Source organism: Chiloscyllium plagiosum, chromosome 22, assembly GCF_004010195.1.
Source record: "Chiloscyllium plagiosum isolate BGI_BamShark_2017 chromosome 22, ASM401019v2, whole genome shotgun sequence".
Classification (NCBI taxonomy): Eukaryota; Metazoa; Chordata; class Chondrichthyes; order Orectolobiformes; family Hemiscylliidae; genus Chiloscyllium; species Chiloscyllium plagiosum.
The window spans coordinates 38,799,322-38,813,676 of NC_057731.1; the positions used below are offsets into that span (position 1 = coordinate 38,799,322).

Below are 14,355 nucleotides of genomic sequence, written 5' to 3' on the forward strand. Positions count from 1 at the left end.
ATGGATAGGATAAATAGACAAAGTCTTTTCCTTGGGATCGGGGAGTCCAGAACTAGAGGGCATAGGTTTAGGGTGAAAGGGAAAGATATAAAAGAGACCTAAGGGGCAACCTTTTCACACAGGGGGTGGTATGTGAATGGAATGAACTGCCAGAGGATGTGGTGGAGGCTGGTACAATTGCAACATTTAAGAGGAATTTGGATGGGTATATGAATAGGAAGGGTTTGGAGGGATATGGGCCAGGTGCTGGCAGGTGGGACTAGATTGGGTTGGGATATCTGGTTGGTATGGACAGGTTAGACCGAAGGGTCAGTTTCCATCTGTATTACTCTATGTCTATGACTCTAATTGTCACTATTAATCATTTGTTAGTACAGGTGAGTACAGATGAAAAACAGACATATTTTATCAATGCTTTTCAACAATATAAGATCTTTTTAACACAGAGAAAATTCAACATTCCACATTATAGTTTTGAATCTTATGAGTGTGTTTGAAAGGAAGAAAAAAGCTTAAAACAGAAATTGCTTAGACAACTCAGTTAAGAAAAACATCTATTTTACTAATACTGGGATTAAAAAGAATGGTATATACCATCACTGCACCATTTCTAATAAGAAATAGTTTGAGTCAGCAAATACCGAACTATTTCAAATACCAAAATGATAAGCAGGCAAAAATACCATGAGTTATTCCAGATGCAAGTGTTTCTGTGGAGCTATAACCATTGACAGTCTCCTTGGCAGTGAGATCTATCATCTGATGTAGGCGGAGTTTCCGGCAGTAGATGGAGGCAGCTTCAGGCTCAAGAGCAATTATCAACTGTTCTGGACAATCAGGAGATGCAAGACCAGCCTGTGGAGGTGAACGGTAGAGGAAGATTAGTCCTAAATAAGACACATCTAGAAACAAGAGGAAACCATTTGGCCCATTAAAGCTGCACTGCTAGTTTATTAGCTGTGATAGTCTGACCTTTTCAATTCTCTAACGATATTTATACAACTTGTCATATACAATTTTCTGGAAAGACACTTTGTTCACTGTCCAGATCACTGAATTGTAATACACCTTTCATTTCTCTTAATATGCTCACGTTCAAAATATCAATCTCACTTTTAATTAATTTAGTTGATTTTATCACTGGTTTTCAGAGCTGTATGTCTATATTCAGATAATGTTTTGCACGCATAGATTTTTTTTCTGACATTCCTGTTGATTTTAAGCTTTGAGTTTTGACACCTTTCCCCTTTATTCTCCTGCTATCGGGAAGAGTTGCTCCCAGTGTACCCTGTGACTTCCATTTATTATTTCAATCACCTTAATCAGCTCACTTCTTACCCTCCTCATACTAAGGAATGTTGTCCTGTCTCTCATTATAGTGTAAGCCCAATCCCTTCATTCAGTTACAGATCTGGTAAGTCATTGCCTGACTTTAATAATGCATACACTTTTTACTGTACTATCATAAATTAAACACAATATTTCACCACATCTATGGGCAGGCAATGGCCTAGTGGTAATACTGCTAGACTATTAATACAGAGACCAGGTAATATTCTGAGGAGCCAGGTTCAAATCTCATCCCTGCAGAATATAGAATTTGAATTCAATAAATATCTGGAATTAAGAGTCTAATAATGACTATGAATTGATTGTTGCGAAAATCCCAAATGAACTCCAGTAAAGAGAATTTACAGTCTGAAAGGATGAAGCATACTGTTGTATGATGTTGAGGTGCTGGTATTGGACTGGGGTGACTTCATCTGATAAAGGAGCAGCACTCTGAAAGCTTGTGATTTTAAATAAACCTGTTGGACTATAACCTGGTGTTGTGACTTCTGACTTTATCCTACTGTGGTATACATTTATAAATTTTTTTTAGCTAACAATATAAATGGATAAATGCAACCTGGATTTTGTATTCAATCAGCACTTCAATCATAATGCTTCTGAAACTGATCACTTCTCGAGTCCATCCATGTGTAGCTAAATGTGGCAATCCAGAAGCTGTGATTAATGATTCTACATTTCTCTACAGGGTACATTGTTGAAGGCTTTGCATTGTGATGCAGTTGTTGCTTTGAAACCTTGTACTTTTGTGAGGTAGATGGTAATCAAAGAGAGAAAAAAAACTTCTAGTTTCTAAGAAAACTATAAGTGTAACTGCTATTAGAAATCAAGATTTCTGGATAAGCTGAAACCTTGTGAAAGGAAACAGAGTGCCCTTAGAACTGAGTTCTTGATGATGATGATGATCTCAGTGGCTAGGTACAGGGAAGTTGAAGCAGACTGAGGCCAGATTCAGAAACACGCAGAAGGCAAATGTTCATTCTCAGCACATATTTTTATTACTTGAAGATAACATTAATGGATCTACACTGTCAAGGCCATTATTATCAAACGTGAGAAGGCCCTACAGACAGGCGCCTTTTTTGGTGAAAGCTAAGAACTCTGATTGGTTAAGCGTTATTGGTTGGAAAACAAGTTAAACCAGCAACAGTAAGTCTAGGGTATCATCCAATATCAGTTTAGGAGCTAGGACAGTCAATAGCTAGAGACATCCAGAGTGAGGGGATCCATTTCATTACAAACTGGCAAGTGGGTCACAGTCAGTCCAGAAAGCCCAGTGCAAACAGCCCAGCTATTAAAAGTCAGTTTGTCAGGGACCTATACAGATATCCATCTCAGGTCGGGTCACTCATCAATTGGAGCGGTCCGCTCAGTTGGTTGAGGGTGTGTTGTGTCCCCAAGTCCTAGGGATTTGGCTACTAGAAGGCATATTTCTATCTCCTATTTCTTAACAGTTCTAACCATTCCTCTACTTCAAGAGCAGTTGCCTTATGTGTCCACCTTCCGCCAGACATTTTGCAAAATCTGAAACCCAAAGGGCTTTTGTGAAGCTGAGTTTGTTTCCCTAAGCCAAATAAAATTGCAGTGTCTTCGAACTGAAGACTAATGCACAGAGCTTGTAAAACATTCCCAACGTAAACAGAACCCCATTAAATTCCAAGAACTCTCTCTCAAACTATGTTTGTAAATAACAGGCTGCAAAATACTTTAAAAACTTAATCATTACATTCCTGCATAGACACAGACCAAACACACATCTTACTAGTTCAAAATCCAAAACTCCAAAATAAATGGAATTACAACATAAGAATCACACATTTATGTCACAGTTAGTCATTATTTCATTGAAAAATGAAACAACATGTAATAATTAAAGATTTCTGAATGTTTGACTATAAAAGTTTTTACACTTACACAGTTTTAGACAGAAGCAGCCACAATGACAAAAACAAAACTAATTTCAGATGTGTTGTTAACATATGTTTTGAAAGGGATAGTTCTTGCATACTTCAATGTTTTGGCTTAACATCAAAAGATTTGAAATACTATTATAACGTTTAATTAGCCCAGTTTATTACAACTTCCTGCTAATTAAATATAACCCCAAATAAAGAATAATCACATTCCAATCATTCATTCTTCTTACTGCTGCTGAAGACTCCTGTTTCTGTTTACTACTTTAATTTGCTGTTCTGATGCATTCCATGCAATAATATAAATTGAATACATTTTCATTCTTTACTGAATAAATGTCTAATTTCAAGTTTTGTATTTAATTGTCCCCCCAGTTAATTTTTTTAAATTCAATGTTACGCTCTTGGATCTAATGTGGCTATCAGTTAGAGCTGAAATTGACATCATGATTCTGATTTGTCAGACTTCAACTTGATGTGCCGTTTTATTGGTGCTAAATTATATTGGGGATCAATTCAAGTTCAAATAAATTGATTTAAACAGGGTTCTATCTCTATAGTATGTATTTTGAATAAAGATTGGTGCACTTTGTGTCTTCCACTGTGTCTCACACCTGCACACACACACTATGGGTGCTGGGGATAAAATAAACAGTACCGCACTTCGGTGGTAGTGTGGGGGTTAAAATAAAAATGAAAAAAAAAAGAAAAAAAAACTGGCAAAAAAAAAAGAAAAAAAAATACACAGGAGGGAGGTGGAGTGCATAAAAGAAAAAAAAAATACACAGGAGGGAGCACTTTGTGTCTTTCACTGAAAAAAGAAAAAAATAGTATGTATTTTGTTCCTTCCTCTGAAACCTCCAGATGCAGCACATGATATCAGATTACAATCCAGTACGTGTGCTGTGTTGTTCAGCAGGACAGAAAACAACTATAGGTTTGAGGGAGACATTCTCTTAAAATCAATATAATTAACAAATAATTTAGATCTGGTCTCGGGAGAGGTTCTTTTTTAAACTCCACAGCAGCACTTAATTCAGGGTAGCTAAAAAAAACATGCTAATTTCTGAATACATATGACATGAAATGAACTGCCTAGGAAGTCAATGGGAGCCCAAAGTTATAGCAAATTCATGAAGTGAGATTTTGATATTTATCTCAAAAAAAAGTTTAATAAAGACACAAGTGAGCTGTGGTATATTTCCTAAAAACTGGGACCAATAAGATGAATCACAAGTATTCTTTTTAGTCCTATACACGATAACCTTACAGTATTGGTAATTAAACTATTTCTGTATTAAACATTCTAGATTGAGATCTGTTCATTCTGAATTGAATAATCTGAATTGAATCTGTTCATTCTTCTGAAGTTAAGATTACACTTTAACTCATACAGCACAGAAACAGACCCTTCGATCCAACCAGTCTATGCCGAACATAATCGCAAACTAAATCCGTCCCACCTGCCTGCTCCTGGCCTATATCCTTATGTCCATATCCAAATACAGTCAACACTGTAATTGTACCCACATCCACCATTTTCTCAGGAAGTTCATTCCACATGTGAACCACCCTCTGTGGAAAAACATTTGCCTCTTTCGTCTTTTTTAAATCTCTCCCCCTCACCTTAAAAATGAGCCCGCTAGTCTTGAAATCCCTCATTGAAGGGAAAAAACAACTACCGTTAACTCTATCTATACCTTGCATAACTTCTCGTGGTTCATCAATAATCCTCGTCAGATTATTCTACATTGCATACATTAAGTTTTATGTCTAATTTAAGCATTTGAACTTGTTAGGATTGGTTTTTGCTTCTCATCGTCTCATTTTCTATCACTCATTAAACACAGCCTGTGGCTGGTACAGTATGGTACAGGCTGTGGATATCCACAACCATACAGTCAACATTATCTCAGTAGGTTAAACAAAGAATTGATTCAATTTCAATCTGGAAGCCTAGTTGGAACATATCAGTTCCTTTTCCAATGTAGTGGAGCACAGCTGGATAGCCAAGAAGTGTACATTATCTCATCAATTATGCTGATAGACTTCTTAGACTTTTCAAATTATATAGATTAAGTTCACTTAGTGTATCCTTTCTGTAGAGAGTGATACTCTGCAACCTTCATAAAATTAACGAGTAGATTGCTACATTATAAGGATTCAATAATTATAATCAAAATATATGAAATATGGAAGGTAAGTAAAATATGCGCGGTGGACTATTTTTCCCTTGTTCTCATCAGTTGAGTTTTTCAGTAAAACATTTTTATTTAACAGAATTCTCATCTTCAAATAATGGGCATCGAAGTCAGTTGACAGATGCTCAGTTCAACACCTCCTCTAAAAATCATTAGATGAAACAAATATTACAGTTGCCTTGGCATATTTTCCCAACTCCTGCTCTGCAGTTGATTCAACAGTTATTAGGTTATCCCATTTTATTAACAATGATCCAGTTTGGAAAGACTCATCCACACATTTCTCTCAATAAATAACTGTGTTGCAGTTTTATTTAGCTTCATATTGAAATTCCTCAAGCACAGTATTCCTTTCAGTACTGCAGACACTTTTTTCTTTACAGTTTAGAAAAGGTTTAGAAACCATTTATATTTTCATTCAAATCAGAGATGTTTTACCAAGCTACTTATTCTCTTTTCAACATGTTTTGGAAATGGATTGAATTTAAATGAAAGTTTCCGACTATTTAACACTACTCATTTTAAAACTTTCCATTTTAGACACGACACTTCTTTTAATTTGTTCGTGTAATGTGGGCATTACTGACCAGGTCAGCATTTATTGCCCATCCCTAAGTACCAAAGAGTAGTTAAAAGCCTGTCTCATTGCTGTGGGCTTGGAGTCGCATGTAAGCCAGACCTGGTAGGGACGACAGATTTCTTTTCCTAAAGGAGGTTAGTCAGCTATTTGAATTTTTATAATAATCAACAGCAGTTATATTGTCACTTTGAGACTAGTTCATTGTTCCTGACTATATTTTATTATTGAATTCAAATTTCATCATCTGCTAAGTTGGGCTCTGAACTCATGTCCTCAGGACCTGAGGTTCTAGACCATGAGTACAGTAGTATTACCGGCACACCACTGCCTCTCCATTAGATTAATAAAACTGACCATTTTACCATAAGCCTTCAATAACAAAATTATAATATTCTATTTGCAGGAAGGCAGTGGTGTACTGGCATAATCCAGTAATGTCACTAGTACAGTAACCCAAAACCCCAAGCTCATGTTCTTGGTAAAGGGGTTGAAATCCCATCATGGCAGATGGAGAAATTTGAAATCATGAGAAACATGGAATAAAAAGCCAGTCGAATGGCAACCATGTAACAACTGTTGATTGTCATAAAAACCTACCTGATTCACTAGTGTATATTAAGAAATAAAATCTGACGTCCTTCCCTGATCTAGCCTACATGTGACTCCAATCACACAGCAATGTGGTTAACTCTTAGTTGACATTAGAGATGGGAACTAAATGCTTGTCTAACCAGTGATGCCCTCATTCCAAATATCATTTAAATAAAAATTGCCTTTGGAGCATTGCTTTTGCATCTTGTGATTTCTTTACATTATTTTGAAATTTAAACCTACTTCCCCTGTAATTAACAAGCAATGCCTATATGTGTATTCTGAATACTGAGGATAGGTCTTATGCCAAAAATGCAGGCAAATGAAAGACATTGAAATAAATCTCTGCAAGAAAGTTATCCAAACAACAGATGAAAATTTAGATCTGTAATAGCCTAAACAATTTGATTCTCAACATGACATTCAAGATGGGTGTATATGAAATGTTTTTAGTGCAATTTCAATGTCAACAAACCAATGACAGAATTTCAATAGTTTCAAAATTTGTTTAATCGTTTTATGGAATGCTTTAGAAATAGTTGTTGCCCTGAAAATTTAACCTGTATTCTTACTGTAAGTTGGCATTTAGCATTGCATCAGTATCCTTAAGTATCACTGAAAATGGATTATTTCATAAATTTGAATATTTAAATGTATTTCGCTATTGGATTCTGTCGGCAAAATTAGAGAAATTGGTGACTACTCTGTAAGCTTTTGACAATTTTGGCTCAGAACTAGCTCGTCCAAATTAGCATCTCAAGTTACCATTTGGAAGCCTTTTGTTATCAAAATAACTAAGATTAATTTTGTGTACTCTCTGGTAACAAACAATAAACCTGTCTGGTATATCTTTGGAAGGCAAAGAATGTTTTCTTAATATCATACAAATGCTAGAAATATTTCCAGGTATCCAAGTCCTTGCTAATCTATCACCACAAAGCCAGCATTTCCAAGTCTGAAAACACAACATAGAATCATTGGTTCATTCATTCATACAAAAAATTCTCTGTGACTGACAACAAAAGATGCAAAATAAAACAGAAAGGAAAAGAAAATAGATTTAGCACATTACTGTGCTTGCTGTCTTCATTTCTTATTCATTTTTAAAGTGACTTCCTCCTTATGTTTACTGTCAATATTAGTATATTAAACTAATTGTGCATTCATCAAACCATTACTGAGATTTGACTGAATGTGTCTATAAAAACAAAGAACATCTGTTAATTTTACAAACATATGGACTAATATTCTGCAAAACTTTCACCTGTGTGCTGCATGTGTGTCAAGACACAAGTCCCCTGCTACAGTTACATGGAGCCTTTGACTTGCAATATTTTAGTGCCCATATAATTATTGTGGTCATGCTTATTTCTGTAATATAATTTGCAAAGAAGATATAAACTTTAAATATTAACTAATGCTATAGAATCCCAATAACATTCTTCCTCAGACATGTGGAGTTAGTAACAAGTGCACCTTGTAAGAAAATCTGAAATAAGAGTAGGAGTAGACCATTCAGCCCCTCAGGCCTGCCCTGCTATTCTGTTACTATATCCCCTAGTTTACGTGTCCCCTGCTAGTGGAAATATATTTTCAATATCTACCCTAACTAATTCCCCTACAGAATCCTGTATGTTTCAATAAGATTATCTCTCATTTTCTTTACCTCTAATGAGTAATGGCTTAATCTCAGACCAAAAGATATGACTATAAGATATAGGAGCAGAAGAAGGTCTGACCAGTTCTTTGTGTAGTTTTAGCAAATCTTGCAACTTTTATACTCTATTCCCTTGAAATAAAGGTCAACATTCTAGTTGTCTTCCCTATTACATATTAACTTGGATGCTGGCTTTTTGTGATTCATGCATGAGAATTCCCAAATCCCTTTGTAGCTCTCTGCAGTTTTACTGCTTTAAAATATTCAGTTCCTCTATTGTTTCTGCCAAAGCACATATCCTCAGATTTTCCCACATTATATTTCATTTGTCAATTTTTTGCCCACTCACTTAACCTGTCTACATCGCCTTGTAGACTCATTCTGCCTCACTACTTGCCTTCTCACATGTTTTTGTTTCATCCACAAACTTGGCTACAATAAGTTTACTTCCTCATCTAATTCACAATTACATATTGCAAATAATTGGCCTCAGCACTGCTTTCTGTGGGACTCCACCAGTTACGAATTGCTGTCTTGGAAAACATCCCAACTCTGTCTTCTAAAAGTTAGCAAATCCTCTGCTCATGCTAATATACTATCCCCAATACCATGAGTTCATATCTTGTGCAACAATGTTTGATGTGGGACCTTAAAGAATGCCTTCTTGCAATCCAAATACACCACAACTATTGGATCCACTTTACTTACACTGCTCATGATTCCCCAAAGAACTCCAGTAAATTTGTCAAACATGACTTTTCTTTCACAAATCCAGGTTGACCCTGCTTGATTGTGGTAGTATTTCTAAAAAGTCGTGTTATTTCTTCCTTAATAATGAACTTTAGCATTTTCCCAATGACAGATGTTAGACTAAATGGCCTATAGATACTTGCTAGGAGAAAGTGAGGACTGCAGATGCTGGAGATCAGAATCAAGAGTGTGTTGCTGGGAAAGAACAGCAGGTCAGGCACATCCGAGGAGCAGAAGAATCGACATTTTGGGCATTTCAGTGATGAAGGGCTTATACCCGAAATGTTGATTCTCCTGCTCCTCGGATGCTGCCTGACCTGCTGTGCTTTCCCAGCAACACACTCTCGACTATAGTTACCTGCTATCTGTTTCACTCCCTTCTTGAACAGGGATGCCCATTAACAGTTTTACAATCCACTGTAACCCTCTTGGAATTCGGTGACTTCTGGAATATTCCAACCAATGCCTCCACTATCTTTGCAGCAATGTACTTTAAAACCCTTGGATGTCGGTCATCAGCTCCAGGCTGCTTGTCTGCCTTTAATTCCCTTAGTTTGACAAATACTTTGTTCCTCATGATACAGACCATTATAAGATCTTTCCTTGTATTCCCATCTTGATTATTTGTTATCTATCAGATGTTCATGGTGTCCTCCACCATGAAGATCGATGCAAAATATTGGTTTAAATTATCTATCCTTTCCTCGTTTCCACCATTCCCCAGTTATATCAGTTAAGGGTCTCTAATTTATTTTAGCTACTTTCTTTTTTTCCTTATAAACCAGTAGAAGGTCTTGCTATATGCTTTTATATTTCTTGCCAATTTATTTTCATAATCAATTTTTTCTTTGTCTTAGCATTTTATTCATCTGCAGCTGGTTCATAATAAATTCCGATCCTCAGGCCTATCACTAGGTTCTACTGCTATGTATGCCTCAGACAGAATGTTGCAGGTTGTCTGAGCAATCTAACTTCTTACATGTGGTACTGTTGATAAAATTGAAACAATCTATGGGTTCAATTCGCCACTGGATTAAGAAGCACAGTCCACTTCTCTCAGTACATAAAACATACCTTGTAGGCTGCCTGCCTCATGAACTGCTTTGCAGGTTGCTTCCATATAGCTGGTACAGTAATGACCCATCGAATATCCGGGTTTCCAAATTGTGAACCAGCCTGGTCACTCAGCTCCTAAAAATAGAATGATGTAGGTGACAGCTTCCTTGTTTCTTCATTGAGAATTCTACAGCAAAATCCTGGCTATAAATTACAACATGATTTCTACATGTTTACAGCCTGCACACATCAAACTTTATTGAAAAAACACATTCTGTTGTGAGGGGCCATAGAATGTTGGCACTATTACTAATTATCAGCAAAGCAAATTCTACATATATATCTGCATATTAACATAAAATAAGCTGTAAAGATTTGAAACATAGTTATTGTCGTCTATTTTTGGATCCACTTCTTTTGACTGTGCAGTGGGTGATTATTGGGATATAGAATTATAAAGATAAAAGTGTAAAGGAATAGCACTTTGTGAAGGTCAATTTGACTGCTCTGAATTACACCTTTACTGGCAAGAATTACCTTACAAAAGTGAGTCCAACATCTTTTCACAACTGAAGATTACCACAGGTGTTTGAATGAAAGCTTCTTTGTTGATGAGAACTATCAAATTTCTAAGAATTCCAATGCTGTTTTAAGTATGGTTGATTTTCTTAGTCTGTAATTATCCTTTGCACAATCACTTAGGAAAGGAAATGGATCCAAAAAAGGCAACAATAACTTTCACAGTTGTTTGTACATTAACAGATGCATCCAGTAGAAATGCCACTAATTCTTTTGATTGGCAGCATCAAGTTTTAAAATTGTTTTGAACAACTGCAATATCAAATCTTATTGTAACAGAGAACAATCCAGTCACAATACTTCATAAAGTAAAATACTCAGCAGCACAAGTTCAAAATAAACATAATTTTCAACATTCCATCAAATCTACCTGATGAACGTAACATTAAGAAGAAGATCCTATTGTATATAAGTTCTTTGTCATTTCTAACACACCTGTAATGCATGGTCTTTAAAGAACATTAGAGCACAGGCAAAGATTTCAATAGCCTTGACCTTTTTTCCATTGGCAGCCTCCAGTTCTGTTTCAATTGTGAGATTCTAGAAGACAGTGAAAGAAATAAATGCATCACACGATGATAGTTCCATAAATGACAATTTCCAAGCTTTCACAGAGTTAGAACTCGATCCAATCACAGAAAGTGCATTCCACTTAAAAGCAATTTCTTCTCAAAAGTAATTTATTCTATATGATCAAACTGCCATACTGAAATCTTTTTGAGTGCATTTAGTTTTCAGAGTAATATCTCTCTATAGTTCTCAGGAGAAATTGGGTCTCTGTGGCCTTGCATAAAATGTACAATATACAAAGCATTGCATTCAATAGTAACTGTATACACAATTGAAAAGGTCCAAGGGCAACTTTTGTCTTCACTGCATGGATCGCAATCTGCTGTGGTAGATTGCTCATGATGCAGAATGAGCCCATTTTTATTCCTTTAAGCACATACCAGGAGGAACTGCAAAATTAATCCAAAAATATTCTCCAGACAAAGATCAAAAAGCCTTTTCAGTATGCTTTGGCTTTCAAATAGATAAAGCTTATCTCCAAACTCAACGCAACATTCTTGTCCTATTACATTCTTAATTTGCTTTGGATTGATAAAAGCTGTAATTTTATGTTCAGTTCTGATACCACACTTTCCAATGGATTTGAATGCTGTTGAATGGGGGCTGAGGAGGATTACCAGAATTGTTCGAACAATGTGGGTATTTAGATACAAAGTTAGACGGTAAGTGCAGTGAAGCGATAGACATTGGTCACTCCTGAGGTATCTGATGGACAGGCCTGTTACTCAACCTGCAATACATCAGTCCTTTGCAGTGGAAACCTTACAATATTGACTTAGAGTGAGACATACCCTGGTGTAGTAGGTCATTCCTCTTCTGCAGCACTGGTTCGAGTTGCCCATGGAGTCTGACCTCTACCACCTCACTTTCCAGGTTGCCTATGTCAGTTGGGATGATTTCTTGTTGCCTCCTATAGGGAAGAAAATCTTCCCTAGACTTCTGGACAGTCTTCAGGAGGACCGCAGTGGAAGCATTGCTAAAGCATGGTGCTTATTTTTGCTTGGTCTAATATTTCCAGGGAGGGATGCAATTGATGACAAGAAGTTGAATGATGCTTCTAAGTTACAGAGAGTGAACTGCTGTGTAGGTACCTTTTAACTGTTAAATTTGGTTCTTAGAGAAGGGTAATATTTCCTGCCCAACACCCATAATATGTAGCATTTACTCCACACATGCATATGCATGAAATGAGAAGAACTAATTGCGTGGAAAAGTTTGCCCCACACACAGGTGGACAACCCTCCTGAATTTCTGTTCACCTTCACATGTAGCCAAAAAGAGATAATATTCCCAATCACTGTGTGTAAGGTTGTTACAGACTGCCATATGCGTCTGGTATTTCCATGTCATCCCATTTGTCATCTTGCAGCAGTGCTCTTTTATAGTTTTGCCCTCTGGCAACCTAGTACTAACGGTGTCCTCACCCTGTACAAGTGGTCAGTGATTTAGTACATGAAGAAGCCCCATCTCTAACCAACTTTCTAAAGTACATGCAATGCTCTCTGTTATCAGATTGACTGACACTACATCTTCAAGTAGCTTGCTTTCTCTTCCTGAAATGGCAGAGAGGTTTCTACATTGTCAGCAACTGAAATGAAAAGAAGGGATAAAGTTAAGCTTTTAGTGTAATGGGGAAAAGAAGAGAGATGTGAAGCTATAGGAAGTGATTAATGTTTATCATGCAGCGTGTTCAGGAAGAGATAGAAGCAAGGTTCATCATGGTAAATTGGTTAGCAAGGTTAGATCACATGGAATACAGCGAAGACTAGCCATTTTGATAAGAACTGGCTCAAAGGTAGGAGACAGAGGGTGGTGGTGGAGGGTTGTTTTTCAGACTGGAGGCTGTGACCGGTGGTCTGCCACAAGGATTGGTGCCGGGTCCACTGCTTTTCATCATTTGTATAAATGATTTGGATGTGAACATACGAGGTATACATGATTTGGAGACACCAGTATTGGACTGGGGTGTACAAATTTAAAAATCACACACTATAACTCAACTATAACCTAGTGTTGTGTGATTTTTAACATAGGAGGTATAGTTAGTAAGTTTACAGATGACACTAAACAGTGAAGTGGACAGCAAGGAAGGTTACCTCAGAGTACATGGAATCTCGATGAAAAGGCCAATGGGCCAAGGAGTGGCAGATGGAGTTTAATTTAGATAAATGTAAGGTGCTGCACTTTGGAAAGGCAAATCAGAGCAGGAGTGCGAGCAGCAGCAGAGCATTTTGAGTGCGAGCAGCAGCAGAGTGTAAAGGAACCCGGAAGGCTACAGCTAAGGTGAGACAATTTGTTTTAAAATTACTTACCGGTAGCGGGCAGCAGTGTTTTTTTTTCTCTTCACAGAATGAGCGGGAGCAGCAGGGGGAAGTGACGAAGACCAGAGGGGCAGCCGGGTAGGTTTTTTTTCCCTATAAAAGCGCGCCCTCCTCCTCTAACCTAACAATAAGACCCGTTGTGGTAAGTAGGTAAGTGCTGCATTTTGCTTGTTCTATTCTTTAGACCCAGTTTTTTTTTTAAAAAAAGGTTACTTTTAGAGGCAGTGAAGGCAGTGCAATGTTCCTCTTGCAACATGTTTGAGGTAAGGGATGCCATGGACGTCCCTGCTGATTACACTTGCAGGAAGTGCACCCATCTCCAGCTCCTCCAAGACCGTGTTAGGGAACTGGAGCTGGAGTTGGATGAACTTAGGAACATTCGGGAGGCAGAGGGGGATCATAGATCGGAGCTTTAGGGAAGTAGTAACTCCAAAGATGGCAGATAGATGGGTGACAGTGAGGGGGACTGGGAGGAAGCAGACAGTGCAGGGACCCCCTGCAGCCGTCCCCCTCAAGAACAAGTATACAGTGTGGGATACTTGTGGGGGGGATGACTTACCAGGGGTAAGTAACGGGGCCCAGGCCTCTGGCACGGAGCCTGTCCCCGTTACTCAGAAGGGAAGGGTGAAGAAGAGCAAAGCAGTAGTAATTGGGGACTCGATAGTTCGTGGCACAGATAGGCGGTTTTGTGGGAACGAGAGAGACTCACGTTTGGTATGTTGCCTCCCAGGTGCAAGGGTACGTGACGTCTCTGATCGTGTTTTCCGGGTCCTTAAGGGGCAGGGGG

The 14,355-nt window shown here is 37.6% G+C and overlaps 1 protein-coding gene across 6 annotated transcripts in view; it reads right to left on the bottom strand.

The window, feature by feature from the left end:
• hspa12a (heat shock protein 12A) overlaps positions 1-14,355 on the bottom strand; it is a 260,655-nt gene that overhangs the window by 23,723 nt on the left and 222,577 nt on the right. For 5 of the 6 annotated variants that reach the window (XM_043712820.1, XM_043712818.1, XM_043712817.1 and 2 more), the window contains 3 exons: positions 11,113-11,217; positions 10,117-10,233; positions 684-855 (listed from right to left, as the gene is read on the bottom strand). In XM_043712820.1, the coding sequence (XP_043568755.1) occupies positions 684-855; positions 10,117-10,233; positions 11,113-11,217 (394 nt within the window). Of the gene's footprint in view, positions 1-683; positions 856-10,116; positions 10,234-11,112; positions 11,218-12,038; positions 12,119-14,355 lie in introns of those variants that run through there. The other variant, XM_043712821.1, reaches the window with a different exon arrangement.